Source organism: Martes martes (genome assembly GCF_963455335.1).
Source record: "Martes martes genome assembly, chromosome: 11".
NCBI classification, from domain to species: Eukaryota; Metazoa; Chordata; class Mammalia; order Carnivora; family Mustelidae; genus Martes; species Martes martes.
Window position 1 is genome coordinate 89360179 of NC_137899.1, and position 16820 is coordinate 89376998.

At 41.9% G+C, this 16820-nt stretch overlaps 1 protein-coding gene across 1 annotated transcript in view; it reads left to right on the forward strand.

Moving 5' to 3' along the window:
- Nucleotides 1-16820, forward strand: part of EXOC4 (exocyst complex component 4) — a 721703-nt gene that overhangs the window by 570654 nt on the left and 134229 nt on the right. The window contains exon 13 of the mRNA XM_080818086.1: nt 12190-12345. Coding sequence (XP_080674212.1) covers nt 12190-12345 — 156 coding nt within the window. The remainder of the gene's footprint in view (nt 1-12189; nt 12346-16820) is intronic.

Genomic DNA, 16820 nt, shown 5'->3' on the forward strand with positions numbered 1-16820 from the left:
CTCAGGTCTCCCCAGAGTGGGCACATACAGGTGTGCAAAACACGGTACAAGGGATCCTTCTACTTTCAGGATCCACTGCCCCTGCTGTGCAGAACCTTTGTTAAGAGCTCTCGCTCATCTTTGACAGCTTACAAATTACCCTTGGAAACCAGGACTCTTGACCTTGAGCCAGATTTACCATTTCCTCTGTCAAATCAATGAGTTCCCGAGTTAGGATAGGAACAAAGACATGTGACTTGTGCGTGGCGAGGTCTTCCTGGCTCTGAGTGAGGACCACTTCCTAATTGTTCACAAACCATCTTGAATAATCTGTTCTAGAATTTTGCCTCTAACTCCAAACTCACCTGATTTCTGTCATATACTTTCTTTTCTTTTTATGAACATCTTTGCTCTTGGGCATTTTTCACTGTTTGCCAGGATACCTCTAAGATGATCGGGAATGGGTCTGTGATTCTCTGCTCTGAGTTATTTCTGGTGCCCCGAGGTCCTTGCCTAAATGTATTAAGCCTGTCAGGATAGTCTTTAATTCCAGTAACTGTTGACACAGTGTGTTACTCCATCCTTAAAGCAGCATACTGGTTTCTAGGATTTCATTCATTCGGCAGATGTTTCTTGAGTACTTGTGGAGTTTGTAGAGACAGTGATGAACCAGAAGACGAGACGCTGCTTTCGTGAAGTTGACATTCTGCTGGAGATGGAAGAGAGAAGACAGACAATAAATAGAATGATGGACACAAAGAATTTTAAAATAATAAGTACTGTGGGGGCGGGGGGAGGGGGAATGCAATAGTGCAGACAGACTCTGGAGTGTAGGAGAAGGAGCCCGCCATTTTACATAAGGTGCTCCAGAGGGCCACTTAAGCTGAGGCTTGAGAACAGGCTCAAAGGAATTTGGGGAGTTAGCTGAAGTATCTGGAAAGAAGTATCTGAAAGAAAGCAAAGGCCCTAAGGCAAGGCTCTGCATGCAACTTTCCAGGAGCCACCGCTGGGAGGCCAGTGTGGTTGGGGTAAAATAAGCAAAGAGGGTATGAGGCAGACATCCCAAAGAGCACAGAGGGCCAGACCAGCAGGGCCTTGTAGGTCACAGTAGGGATGCTGACTTCTACTCTGAGTGAAACGCGGAGCCCCCTAGGGGGGCAGCATGATCACCATGACCTACACTGTACAGAACGTAAGCTGTCTGGGGACAGGGATGGAAGCAGGGACCGCGCTTAAGGGCTATCGTGGCAATCCAGGTGAGAGAGGAAGACCGCTCATACTGAAGGTAGCAGCAGGGATGGTGAGGACTGGTTGAATTCTGTGAATATATTTGGAATTCCCTGCCTTAGTTAGAAGGTGTGAGAGGAAGAAAGGCGTCGAAGATGACTCCTAGGATTTTTTTTATGTGAGTGATGGAAAGATGGAGTTGCCAGCTGTGGAGATGGAAGACGCCACAGGACAAGCAAGTGAGGACTTAAAATTGGGGGGGGGGTGTCTCTGGGGCATCCACACGGAGATAGGGAGCAGGCGTCCAAAGGAGAGGGGTCTGGCCATCGACATACAAATAGTATGTGTAAATGGTATTTAAAACCGCGGACGAGATGAAACCTGAGGGGAGTGAGTGTAAACATGACAGAGAGGAGGACCGTGGACTTGAAGAAGTTTGCCAGAAGAGAAGGAACCAGCAAAGGCAACTGCGAAGCAGCAGTCAGTGACATAGGAGGCAGATTCAGAGCGGGGTGTCCCGGAAACCAAGGAGCGGAGTGGAGGGAGGAAGCATCGGGTCAGCATTCGAACTGACGGAGTGACACATCTGACCTCACAGAGGTCGTCGGTGATCGTCACCAGAGTGGTTTCTGTGGACCCGTGGGTGGGAAACCCAGAGGGGCCTGCGCTGAAGAAGGAAGTGGAGAGTGGGGAGCGTGGAAGTACAGGGGGAACCCCTATAGTGAGTTTGCCACCACGAGGGACAGAGAAAGGAGGTGGTAGCTGAAGAGTTGAGGTCATAGGAAGCGTGTTTTGTCATTTTATATGTTATTTTAATGAGAAGAAATCAGTGCATGTTTGGATTTGAAGAGTATTACTTGAGACAGAGGGAAGTTTGCTGAGGTAGGACAGAAAGGGGCGAATGACTGGTCAGCAGGAGCCGGATGTACCGCACAGGCAGAGGGACTGACCCAGGCGGGAACGTGGCTGGTTTGTGTGCTGTGGTCTGTCCTTCCAGGGATTGAATTCTTTCTCTGCCATCTATGTTTCACCATTTTGTCCAAACAGTGCAACTGTGTCTCCATTGTATGTATTACTTCTTCTCGGAGCACAGCTCTTGCTTTTGGTCGGGTTCCTGATGTATTGTGGTCATACAGAGCCTCTTGGTTCCTTCCCCCGGGAGTCCATACCACCGTGGTATCCCTCCTGGCCAAATTGTCTGGAATGGTGTCCACTTACTGGTGCCCATTATCAGATCATTTCATGCACAAGGTAATATCTGTAGCGATCTACCACAGTCGCTGAATTACAGGCCTGGGATGAATTATCTCAGGGATGGGAAAAGTAATTCTGTGAAGCTTTGAAGGGGAAAAAATAGAAAATCGTTTATATGGCTGTTATAAAGCAACACACACACACACACACACACACACACACACACACATACACACACACACACACACACCCATATATAACCCCACGGTGCCTGTTGCCCATTACTTAATCAGGTTTTTCAAGCTAGAGGGAAAGTGTTTTCTTACTGTCTGACTCTGAAGATGCAAAATGTCCTTACTTCCTCTCTTCCCATTTATTGCCCTCCCCCAGATTGGCACCTGCTGTGGAGTAATTAGGGCAGTCCTAATTTGGACAGCCAAATCCTGATTACAGTGAGAGGAAAAACAGGAAATGTTCTAGTTTTGCTGCCAGCAAATGACTGACTTAAATAGAAAGCCATATACAATTCAAATGATCCAGAATGATATAACATTGGGGAAGGAAGAAGGGAGCGGGGAAACATTGCAAATCTGATTCTTTCTCAGCAGATATCTTTTACAGAAATGATCAAATCCACAAGCTCACAATGCCCTCTGCTGAGAGCTGGCTTGTTTTCTAAGTTTACCCCGAGAACCGGAGCGTTCACTGGGAGGTGAGAGATCTGAGGGAAGGTCAGGAACATCTCACCTTTCCGGGAGCACCTCACTCTGGAGAGAAAGACCGTAGTGTCTAATGATGTCGTGTTACATGCTTTGGATAAAGAGAGATTTCCGAAAAGGGTAATGAGGACTAGAAGTCTTTTCCTTAATTAGTCCCACCCCTTGGGGCTTAGAGGAAAACTCAGCTGTGGATTCTCCAATGAGCTGCATTAGCAATCAGCCTGTTGGTCCATTAGCCTGCTACTTCCAAGCTGAGTGCTTCTCTGCCTCTGCTTGTCCTCTTTGTCCTGGGGTACTGCCAGGAGCTTAGGTGTCCCAAAATAGTCATTAAAAGAATGGAAATCACAGTTTTTTAAAGTTTCTGCCTCTTCTAATTCAGCATCAGTTTGTTTATTTTATTTTATTTTATTTTATTTTATTTTATTTTATTTTATTTTATTTTTTGGTCTTTCTGCCTTGGTTGGGCCTGGTAGAGAATACAAATAAAACACCTAATCTTTGTGGCTCCACTGATAGAAAACACCAGTATGTTTTGATTAAGAGAAGGTATAACCATCCTCAGGGTTCACAGAGGACTGAGAACTCATGCCAGAGCATGAAGAAAGGGTGACATTGGGATAAACTTGAAATTGCTGACAGCAGAAACCAGGTCTGGTCCCAGCCTAGGCAACTCACTGACCCTCGGTGTGTTTGCTGAATGAATAAGGAAACTCCTAATGGACTGAACAGGGGGAGCAAGCAGGGGGGTAGCGTGGGTAGATGTGATGTGTGGGGGAGAGGTTGAGAAATCAAAATGACTAGGTAGACAGTGTGGCTGGGTAGGAATGGGCAGAATAGGGAATGCTGACGACTTCCCATATGAAGCAAGGGAATGCTATCCTGGTAAGGAGGTTTTGGTAAGGAGGATGATCTGCCTTCTCCATGATCAAAGCGGTGTTCTAAGATCTCAGTGGCCATACTGTGTTACATAGAAACAAGAGACCAGGACCTGTGATGGGTCTTGAAGCCCCAAGGTTTCTGGAGTAGCCAGAGGCCAGCGTCCTGCAGGAATGAGAGCGTGGTTGAGCTTGCCTTGCCAACTTCATAACCCAGCTGAGGTCACAAGGGGTGGGAGTGGGAGTTGCATGCGCCAGAAGCTAAGTCTGTCTGGCTCTAAGCCCGAAGAAGAGGCAATGGAATCAAAGAGAAAAAGCTGGAAAACCTAAACTAAACTTTTTTTTTTTTTAAGATTTTTTATTTACTTATTTGACAGAGAGAGGGAGAGGTCACAAGTGGGCAGAGAGGCAGGTAGAGAGAGGGGGGGACGCAGGCTCCCCGCTGAGCGAGAGTCTGATGCAGGGCTCGATCCCAGGACCCCGGGACCATGACCTGAGCCACAGGCAGAGGCTTAACCACTAAGCCACCCAGGCGCCCTTAAACTTTTTTTTTGAAGATTTATTTATCTGAGAGAGAGAGTGAGTGAATGCAAACGGGGGGAAGGGCAGAGGGAGAAGGGGAGAGAGAATTGCCTATTCAGCCTGGAGCCCAACGCAGGGCTTGATCCCAGGACCCTGAGATCACAACCTGAGCCAAACCAAGAGTCTAAACTAACTTTGAACCTCAGAAGAGCCAAGGAGGGGTGCACAGTGGTGCCTTTGGTGGAGCATCTGACTTTTGGTTTCAGCTCAGGTGATGATCTTGGGATCATGAAACCAAGTTGTCCCTTCCACACCCCACCCCCCAAAATCAGGCTTTGCAGTCAGTGCGGAGTCTGCCCAAGAGTCTCTCTCCCTCTGCCCCTCCCCCTACTCATGTATGCCTGGTCTCTCTCTCTCTCAAATGAATAAATAAATAAAATCTTTAAAAAGGGAAAAAAAGAATCAAAAAGAGCCAGGGGAACTCTCTGTAAGCTCCACGCAGGCTTGTCTTCTGGTTGCCTCTTGAAACTATGTTCTGTCCCTTACCCGCTTGGCTTATGTGGCACTGATATATTCATTTGTATGAAATACTGAGGAAATACAAAGGAACACTCATAAAATATGTACACTGTCTGGTTCATAGGAAGCGCTCAGCAAACGAGAGCTTACATTCTCTCCTCTAATTTATTATGCATGACCCTATTCTGGCATCCCATTATATTACAATTTACAAATTTTTTCGATGCACAATCTGATCAGTTATTGGTTTACGTGTCTTTTTCAAAAACATTGTTTTTCAACTGTGGATTCACATCGACTTATTTGGGGAGGTATCAAAGCACCCATAACAAGATTTCCCACACTGGGCCCACTGAGCCTTGGGCCTGGGGAAAGAGTAGTTTAAAATGTCCCAAAAGTGATTCTCGGGGTGTTAACTTCACCCATGATCTAAACTTTGGAAATCTAGGAGGAAATTCTTACGTCTTTTCCCACATACTCATCTCCAACTTTTAGCATGATGCCTGTCTGGACGCCTCTCCCCCATCTTTCCTGATGAAATGAGTAGCTTCCCTCTGCCTTTCGGGTGCACATCAGCTGACACAGATGCTGCCCACGCAGCCACGTGTCCCACGGACTCCACAGCAAGCAGCCAGTCATAATTTCTCCCCCACAAGTCAGCTGACAGCGATATCAGACAGGAACCTCTTGTGGTAACTTTGCCGCAGAGTAATAACGACCTGCACTGGAATGGGGTCACACTCAGGAAAGCACTCCGCCCCCGTGCAGGGGACTGTCAGTCACTCACCTGTCTCTTCAGCTATAACCGTCCAGAAGACGGGACTCCCCCGACTTCACCTATAAGAAAATGGAGGTACAGAAAGGTCCAGAACCTGGCGAAGGTCACGGCGTGAGGGTGGTTTTGTGTCTGGCTCTAAAGCCCAGAGAAGAGCTAGTGGAATTGAAGAGGAAACAGAGGACCTGAGAAATGTTGCCGATGGTTCAGAGAGGCGTTCTAGCAGGAGTGCGGACTCGAGAGCAGTTGGTACGGACTCAGTCCCAGCTCGGCCCTCCTTAGCTACTGGATCCTGAGCAGGCCTTGGGATCTCGTCCATCAAATGGGAATGATCACCCCACCTACCGCACAGGATTGTTAGTGAGATTGTAAGAGTTAATAATACAGGTGAAGTGTTGAGAACGATGCCTAGGAAATGCCAACCGTCAGCTGATAGTTATAGCTGCTGGTATTTATTATTTATTTTTAAATCAATTCATTGGTAATATTGCTATTCACTAATAAGATGGCCAAAGAAAGATTTTTTTATTTTAATTTTTTTTACGATTTTATTTATTTATTTGACAGACAGAGACCACAAGTAGGCAGAGAGGCAGGCAGAGAGAGGGGGGGAAGCAGGCTCCCTGCTGAGCAGAGAGCCTGATGCGGGGCTCGATCCCAGGACCCTGAGATCATGACCTGAGCCGAAGGCAGAGGCTTTAACCCAGGTGCCCCTTATTTTAATTCTTTATTTTTTATTAACATATAATGTATTATTAGCCCCAGGGGTACAGGTCTGTGAATCGCCAGGTTTACACACTTCACAGAACTTACCATAGCACATACCCTCCCCAGTGTCCATAACCCAACCACCCTCTCCCTACCCCCTCCCCCCAGCAACGCTCAGTTTGTTTTGTGAGATTAAGAGTCTCTTATGGTTTGTCTCCCTCCCGATCCCATCTTGTTTCATTTTTTCCTTCCTTACTCCCCAAACACCCCACGTTACCTCTCAAATTCCTCATATCAGGGAGATCATATGATAATTATCTTTCTCTGGTTGAGTTATTTCGCTAGCATAATACCCTCTAGTTCCATCCACGTTGTCGCAAATGGCAAGATTTCATTTCTTTTGATGGCTGCATAGTATTCCATTGTATATAGAAATACCACATCTTCTTTATCCATTCATCTGTTGATGGACATCTAGGTTCTTTCCATAGTTTGGCTATTGTGGACATTGCTGCTATAAACATTCGAGTGCACGTGCCCCTTCAGATCACATTTGTATCCTTAGGGTAAATACCCAGTAGTGTGATTGCTGGGTCATAGGGTAGCTCTATTTTCAACTTTTTGAGGAACCTCCATGCTGTTTTCCAGAGTGGCTGTACTAGCTTGCATTCCCACCAACAGTGTAGGAAGGTTCCCCTAAGAAAGATACTTTTATAACCTCTGTTATTTCCCTGGTGCTTCATGTGTCTCTGCTGTCATTCATTCATGCATTACTTATTTATTCCACAGTTACTTTGAAGTATTTCTGGGGCCAGCATTATTCTAGATCTAAGAATATAGAAGCGAATACACCAGGCATGGTCCTGCCTTCATGGACTTCACACCCTAATGAAGGACACAGAATAAATCAAGTAACAAACAATAAATTTCTCAGAAATAAGGGTGATGTGGCTTAAAAAAAAAAAAGTTCAAGGTGAGGGACAGCATCAGGAAAGACCTCAGAGAGGACCTGATATTCAAGCTAAATTCTGAAGGTTGAGAAGGAACCACGTGGCGATATGGGAAAGAACATTCCAGGCAGAGGAGGGAGAGGTGTGAATATGGCAAGAGGCTCAAAGCTTATGTGCATTAAGCTTCATGTAACTGGAACAGAGGGAGAGAGAAGGAGAGAGAAATGAATATTGAAGAAGGATGGACAGGCGCAAGGGGCACATCATTCAGATTATTTCTGGCGACACGTTAGAATCACGCGAGAGCTTAAAGCTATCCGTGCTGAGCCCCACTTCAGAATGTGTAATTGATACACATTTAAAACGCTTTCCAAGTGTTCTTCTGTATCCCAGAATTAAGGACCATTGACAAAGGATCTCAAGACCAGGGAATTTGAGTTTTATTCTAAATCCAATAAGAAAGCATGCATTTAGGGGCACCTGGGTGGCTCAGTGGGTTAAGCTGCTGCCTTTGGCTCAGGTCATGATCCCAGGGTCCTGGGATCGAGCCCCGCATCCAGCTCTTTGCTCAGTGGGGAGCCTGCTTCTCCCTCTCTCTCTGCCTGCCTCTCTGCCTACTTGTGATCTTTCTCTGTTAAATAAATAAATAAAATCTTTTAAAAAAAGAGAGAGAGAGAGCACGCATTTAGAGTTGAGACAGGCAGTTACCTGGTCTGATGTCTTTCCATGAAGATCTTTAGTGTGCTTATAAGAAAAATCTGAACATTGACAGTTAAGACAAATTTTATATTAATTCGTGGTCCTCTGTTCCAATATAACTCTTTTCTTCTTGTTTTTTAGAAAATATCAGCTATAACCCTTCTTCCAAGAACTTGTCTATATAAAGGTTGTTATTAAATTATGCCCAAGAGTTACCTTCTACAAACTCTCAAATTTCAAATCCTTTCCACGGGGGGTGCCTGGGTGGCTCAGTCAGTTAAGTGTCTGCCTTTGGCTCAGGTCGTGATCCCAGAGTCTTGGGATTGAGCCCCACGTCGGGCTCCCTGCTCAGCAGAGAGCCTGCTTCTCCCTCTTCCTCTTGTGCTCTCTCCCTATCTCTTCGTCAAATAAATAAATTTAAAAAAAAAAATCCTTTCCCACAGGTCCCCCTGAATTGTTTCTGCTTCCCATGAGCCATCTCCAGAGTAATCAGATGTTTCTGAAGTTGTGATTCTTAGGTAGAAATCCAGACCGCCATCAAGCTCTCTGACCAGCCTTGAAAGTGATATAAAAACAGCCTAATTTGCTTAATCTGCCTGTTCTTGTTCTGCTCCATCTCATCTTTAGGGATTTGGGGGTTTTGTTTTCATGTTTGTTTTGTTTGAATTGGAGGCACACCATGACCTCCTATTTCTGCAGCCCTCATTGTCACCTCGATCACTGTGTCAGTGGACATCGTGCTACCCTTTGGCCTGCTGTAGGTCCAATCACTCACAGCTGAAAATCCACTACAGCAGCTGAGTTTGAACTGTCCATGACCGGGGGTTCATCTGTCTACCTTGGCTCCTAGTTTTTGAAGTATCTGGGAGATTCAGCCTGGGAAAGCAAACGCCATGCCCTGGCTGTCACTGAACAGTTGAATCCAATTAGCCCCACCTGCCCCGGGTTGTTTACCTAATGGAAGACTCAGCACCCCAGCTGTGTCCAGGGACCAGGCACACTTGCACTTCCCAACTGCTCCAGAGAGGAAGCCATGCACACGAGAGCCAATCAACACCAGCAGATGTTTTCTGAATGAAATTCACTCAACTGTGTCTGGAGGGTAGACCCTTCTCATGGCAGCCTTATCACCTGTTTCAAGAGGTATACTCATTTTCCTCTTCCTCCTGGGAACGGGTACAAATAGTTACACAGATGGCTCTGTCTGTGGCCCATTGAGCTGTGAATTAATTAGTAGATTATGGTTCTAGTACTGTGATTAACCCTACTCCTCTTGTGGAATAATTGTTGGAAATTTAGCTCTTCTTTTTTGAGGCTATTTGGATATGTCCTAGAATTTTGTAGCCCACGCCATCCAGCTTATCACAAAATGATAAACTAATAAATGCAGTCGGTGAGGATGGAGACTTTTCCATTTGAATGAAAAATTCCCTTTGGGCTAATTGTACGTCGCTGATCAATGTCAATATTTCAAATTTGAATATTTGGAATGACATTTGGGATTGATCTTCATTCCAATATGAATTAATAACTTATTGTTGAAGGCGGTATATAGGTAGCATCTTAGTTCCTTTTGATTTCTGTTTTTTTTAATAAAATAGGATCTATGAATATTAGTGAAGCCAGTAATAAAATACTGATTATTGAATTAAGCCAGTCTTTAGAAAATATATGTAACTGAACAATGCGGGTGCGTTTAAGGTAGTATTTCACTAAAGCTTTTTTTTTTTCATTTCAGCTAGTGCTAAAATGAAAAGTTCTACAAAATTCTGAAACTCAGGGCAACTGTGGGATTCCCACAGAGGACAAGTCCCACTGAGGGGGAGCTTACAGACCAGTAGCAGATGACATGAGAAAACTCCTTATCGTGAGAAAAGGAGGAAAATGCAACTAACAGGACATTTGACATCCATCGAACTACCAAAAAATATAAAACCACATGAAAGGAACTTTAAAATTGCTGCTTTTAAAATATTCAGAAAGATAAAGAACAGAATCCATAAGACAAGGGCAGGTCATTTGGGAGGAGGGAGGCCAGTGGATTTCTAAAAGAGCTAAAAAGAAAGTCTAGAAAGGAAAAATACAATAATGCAAAGCATTTCAAAAAAGCAATAGTTGGGTTCAATCCTAGAGTAGATCCTGGAGAGAGAGTTCATAAATGGATAAAATGAGTGAGAAGTGAGAAAGAGAAGTCGGTGAGTGAAGACCATTCACTGGGTGACAGTGTCTGTGAAGGATGGAGAACAGCTTCCCGGGAGAGAAGTGCTGGATCTGGGAAGAGACTGATTCATTCTTTAAAAAAAAAAAAAAAAAAAAAAAATAGGGGGTTGGGAAATACATGGAGAGAGATACGAGATATCGAAAAGTGGATTTGGGGGGCAGTAGGGAGGATCCCTAAGGGCCTAGGTAGAAGGATTAACTGGAAGTGAATGAGGATGAGATAGATGTGAAGATATTTCTGTGGGGAATAGAGGGGGAATGTTTGCAAGTACATAATTAAGAAGCCTCCCTGCTGTGTCAGATAGGAAGACTGTAGGGGATAAGCAAGGGGGAGATAAAAGGTGAGGGTTTAAAAAAGAGCGTTGAGGGACTGCGAGGGGAAGTTGAGCAGGAGCAGGTAAAAGGAAGGCCTAAGAACACTGACAGCCCGCCTGGCATGCAGCATGAATGTGATACGGTACCCAGCACCCCACATCTGAATGGGTTAAAGACTGTGGGACTCATCCATAAATACCGCAGAAAAGATGCAAGAAAATAACAGGAGAAAAAAGAGAATAGGAGGTAGGAGGGAGAGTGATTTGAGAGACCAGAGCATAGAAGGTTCTGTAGTCTAATTCCTGTATTGCTGACCATAGTTACTGTTAGAAACCTTTTGCTTATCGTGAGTTAGAAGAATGCTGGAAGTCAGCTAGTAATTCTAGCCTATTTTCAGAGAACAGAGCGATACTGCTCCCTACAACCCGGAATCCTATTACCTCGAGTCAGGTTGCCATGAGTCCGAGTTTTTAGGCTTCAGCTTCCTTTGTTGACAAGCATTAAATTGTCTCTTGGGTAAGGAGGTTTTGTCGTGCATACCCACCATACATATATTGTAGATTAAGAAGTGCGTAATGTCCTCTAGCTGTGATTCTTACACCGACAAAAATTCCTGCCTGTGAGAGGGGGAAACTTCTGGAGTCTGGGTCAACTTGGGACGGGGTAGCCAGCTAAGTAGCACTCCCCTCATCAATAAATGTCATTCCTGTCACCTGGAGTTGCCGATGATTTTTAGACCATTGAAATTAGTTATAGTGACAGAAATGTTGAACAGAAGAAGCTTTTTAATTAAGTTGAAATTGAACATTTAAGATAAATTTACAGGGAATTTCTGGTAAGCGCAGTGTTAATAGCTCACCCCTGGGCCCTATTAAAGGACTTGAAGCCTGTCACTTTAAGTCACCAGTCAAAGCCCACTGGAGAGAGCAATAATCAAAGACTTTCTCTGCCTGACATCAGGGGCAGAAGGTTTCTCTATGACGGTAGATTTACTTTGAATATAGAGGTGTCCCTAGTTCAAAAAGTACCTTGAAGTAGAGCTGATTGGTGATTTAAACCAAGAAGTCAGAGAACGGCCTTTTGTAACACTTTGTCACCTTCCCAATCCCATTCATGTTGTTACTTCATTTCATAACATTCTTATTTATTCAACATCTTTCTTGAAAGATTCCCCCCCCCCAAACCTACCGTATGTGTTTATTTATCCTAAGGGACTAACTATGATAAGGGTGACAAATTAATCTTATTATGACCTTTTCACAGTTACTCAGCAGTGAAAAAACTATGAACAAAATCTAGAAATGGTTTTCCAGTAATGTGACCTATTAATGGATGTCACGACTCCAACTCAGATAATGGGTCATGTTAATAAGAGAGATGGCGGTGGTATTTTTTTTTTTTTTCTGCTGCTGCAAAGGTAGATGAAAAATGCTAACTGGACAGTAGGCAATGTGCTGAAGTATCTCTTTTCCACTGATTGTGTTCAGGGGCATTGTTCAGTCAGAAGAGAAACTTGTCATCAGTGCCTCGTGGGCAAAAGATGATGACATCAGCAGACTCCTGAAATCTCTGCCAAACTGGATGAACATGGCTCAGCCCAAACAGCTGAGACCAAAGAGAGAAGAGGAAGAAGATTTCATAAGGTAACAGATTTCTTTCCTATGTTGTATTAAACATTGGGAGTAAAAACATCTGTTTAGCTAACTACTCCTTACATGAAATTTGGGGCAATTCTAAATATCAAGCAGCAATGAACTCAATTAATAAAGTCTGTTTCTCTCCTAACACTCCTCATTTCCCATGTAAATATGCCTTGTACTCAAAATTTTAGAAGGGGGGGCACCTGGATGGCTCAGTGGTTTAAGCGTCTGCCTTTGGCTCAGGTCAGGATCTCAGGGTCCTGAGATCGAGCCCCGCATCGGGCTCCCTGCTCAGCAGGGAGCCTGCTTCCTCCCTCTCTCTGCCTGCCTCTCTGCCTACTTGACCTCTCTCTCTCTGTCAAATAAATAAATAAATAAATAAATAAAATCTTTAAAAAAACATTTTTAAAGGGATTAATAGGGATCAAATTTAGAGAATTGTTAAATCAAGTTAAAATATCTTTTAATTTGTAGGTCATTTTTCCCTCTAAGGGGAAGCATGTGATTTATTCATTAATGCATTTATTTATTCAGCAAAGCTGTATTGACCTTATTATGTGCCATACCTTGGAAAGATGACAATAAATGACATAAAGTTCTTGCCCATAGAGAGTCTTTTTAAATTGTTCTTAGCAATTGCAGTTCCTAGAACTGTTAGTGGAACTTTCTGGAAATATAAATGAGCTTCTCATGTTTGTTCAAATGCATTGTATTATCTCTGATTGTTGCCTACTTCTTTTGAGAAAAGTAAGGTCTCAACTTTATCACTCAACATTTAACTTTGTACAGTTTAAATTATTTACATAGCCATGACACTGTGGCCTCATTCAATGACACTCCTCATTTTCACATGGCCACAGTGAATATTTCACCTCTGTCACTGTAGAGCTGTGTAAAGTAGGGAGAAAAATGAAGTAATACTTTGTCACATTAAAATTAGGTTTAACCTTACTGCTTTTTGCCTATCCAAGTGAATGAATAAATAGTAAAAGTGAAATCAGAGCACTTTAAAGAAGCAAAGATCAAAAAAGGAATAAAGAAAGTAATGGCCAAGATTTTACTTTTAACTCATCATACAACTGTGGGCTCATCTTTTTCTCAGAATGTGGGTTGTAACTGTAGGTAAATAGATTTTGGCTGCTCATAAAGTTACCTGTATTCATACATGAATGATAGTGCCACATTTTTCCAGCCTTTTATTATGAAAATTTGTTAGAGTACCATTTAATACCATATAAAAATTGTGAAACTTACAAATTCACCTATAATTTAACTATATATATATATATATATATAGAGAGAGAGAGAGAGAGAGTTCACTTTTTAGATTAATAGACTTTATTGGGGGGGGCAGTTTTAGTTTATAGAAAGTATTGAGCCAAAAGTATAGTGTTCCCATCATGTACTCTTACCCACCACGTTCCATGTCCTGTGTTTTTAACATCTTGCATTAAGTGTGGTATATGTGTTGTACTTGATGAGCTAATATTGATACATTATTATCATCTGAAGTCTATAATTTACATTAAGGTTTACTCTTCCTGTTGTATATTCTATGGGTCTTGACAAAGATAAATGGATGTTTCAGTATCATTCAGGTTTATATAGTTGCACTGCCCAGACCTCTTCTGTGTTCCCCATAGTCATCCCTGCCTTCCTTTCCCCAAAGCCCTGCCAACTGCTGATTTCCTTTTACCATCTCCATAGTTTTGTCTTTTCCAGAAGAGCTAGAGTTGGAATCACATGTGGCCTTTTCAAATTGGCTTGTTGTGCTTAAAAATGCACACTTAAGATTCCTTCCATGTCTTTTTGTGGCCTGATAACTCTTTTTTTAATCCCCGAGTGATACTCCATTATAGGGATGTACTATGGTTTGTTTAATCCGTTCACCAGTAGAAGGACATTTTGATTGCTTCCAGGTTCTGGCAGTTATAAATAAAGGTGCTCTAAACACTCGTGTATAGGTTTTTTGTGTGGATGTAAGTTTTGATTTATTTTCATTCATTTGGATAAATACTACAGAATGTGATTGCCAGATCGTGTAGTAAGAGTATATTTCGTTTTGTAAGAAATCGTCACTGTTTTCCAAAGTGGTTCTATTTTGCATTCCCGCTGACAGTGAATGAGAGTTTTTGTTGCTCCCCATCCTCTCTAGCATTTGGTGCTAATGTAGAGTTGGTACATTCTAACAGGTGTGTAGTGAAATCTCATTGTTTTAATTTGTATTTCCCTAATGGCATATGATGTGGAACATCATCTTTTCATATGCTTATTTGATATTTGTATATATATTTTTGTTGAGATACTGCTCATTTTTTAATTGGGTTGTGTTTTCTTATTGTTGAGTTTTAAGAGTTCTTTGTATGTTTTGGATGCTGTCCTTCATCTGATATGTGTTTTGCAAAGATTTTCTCCCAGTCTGAGACTTACCTTTTCATTCTCTTCACAGTTTCTTTTGTAGAGCAAATGTTTTACATTTTAATGAAGTCCAGTTTACTGTATTTTTTCCTTTTATGGGTTGTGCTTTTCTGCTGTCTGGTTTTAATTGACTATTTTATATGATTCTACTTTCTCTCCTCTCTTAGCATATAAATTATACTTTTCTTTTACCTTTTTTAGTGGTTTCTCTAGAGTTTGCAATATACATTTATAACTAATTCAAGTCCACTTAACACCAGCCCACTAAAACAGGTAATGCAAGTACCTTATACAAAGTGTTCCTAATTCTCCCCTTCTATCCCTTATAATGTTGTTGTCTTTCATGTATTTCATTTATCCATAAGCAATAATCACTCCGTATAATGCTGCTATTATTCTTTTGAACAAATTGTTATCTGATAGATCAGTGAGGAGTAAGAGAAATAAAAGATTTTATTATTCCTCCTCTAATGTTCTTCCTTACCTAATGTAGAGCCAAATTTCTGAACTAAGTAATTTTCCTTTGCCCTAAAGAACTTTTTTAACATCTTCTGTAAGGCAGGTCCGCTAGTGACAAATTCCCCCATTTTTAAATTGGCTTGTTAAATGATTTGTAATTTGGGCAACATCCCATCTCACAAGTAGTGGGGAGCTCCCAAATTCCCTCAATTTTTGTTTGCCAGAAAAAGTCTTTATTTCTCCTTCGCTTTTGAAAAATAATTTTGTAGGACACAAAATTCTAGGTTGGTGATTGTTTTAACACTTTAAATATTTCAATCCGCTATTCTTGCTTCCATGGTTTTTGAAGAGAAGTCTAATGTAACTTTTATCTTTGTTCTTTAGTAAGTAACTTTTTGCCTCAGGCTTCTTTCAAGATTTTATTCTTTGTTTTTGATTTTGGGCCATTTGAATATTATATTCCTAGGTGTGTGTGTATGTGTGTGTGTGTGTGTGTGTGTGTGTGATGTTTGGTGTACTCTGAGCTTCCTAGATCTGTGATTTGATGTCCGCCATTGGTGTGGGGAAATTCAGTCATTATTTCTTCAAATATTTCTCCTGTTCCTTTTTCTCCTTCTGGTATTCCCATTGTCCCAATACTATACTTCCTTTAATTATTCCTACAGTTCTTGGATATTCTGTTGTCTTTTCATTCTTTTTTTTTCTTTGGATTTCAATTTTGGAAGTTTCTGTTGACATTTCTTCTAGCTCACTGATTCTTTCCTTGATTATGCCCTGTGTATTGATAAGCTCATCAAAAATACTTTTCATTTCTGTTGTGATGTGTTTAATTTCCAGAATTTCCTTGTGATTCTTTCTTAGAGTTTCTGTTTCTCTGTTTACATTACCTATAGTTTATTTTTTATTAAAAATTTATTTTTTAGTTTGAGCATAGGTCAAAGGCACAGCTTGGTAAATTTTCATACTTTTTATTGTGTAACCTATACCCAGAAGGCATAGCAACAAGGAGCCTTCTCATGCTTCCTGCTACTAGTCACTACTTACATCTCCAAAATTTGCCCTCATCTGACTTCTAAACACAGAGATCAATTGAATCTGGTTTTGGATTTTGTATAAATGAAATCAAGCACTTATGTATTCTTTTATGACTGGCTTCATTTGTTTCCCATTCTGTTGGCAAGATTCTTCCCTATTGTTGTGTATAGGTCCCCATTACTCTATAGTCTGCATTAAATTGCGTGTGTATATGTGTGTGTTTATATGTGTATACATTCATTTATTCTGCTGATGGGCATAAGTTGGAACTGTTTCATATAGTGTTGCTATGTATATTCTACTCCATGTATTTTGGTAGCCATATGTATATATTTCTGTTGCTTATATTCTCAGAGTAGAATTGTTGGGTCATAAGGTATGCATATGTTCACTTTAGGTACACGGTGCCAAACAGTTTTCTAGAGTGGCGGTGAGAGTTTATACTCACAGCAGAATACGAGAGTTCAGTTGCTCCATATCTCATCTGTACTTGGTATTTCCCGTTTTTAAAATTTTAGCCACCTCGTAGGTTCATAGAAGTCTCTCATTGTGGTTTGTTATGCATT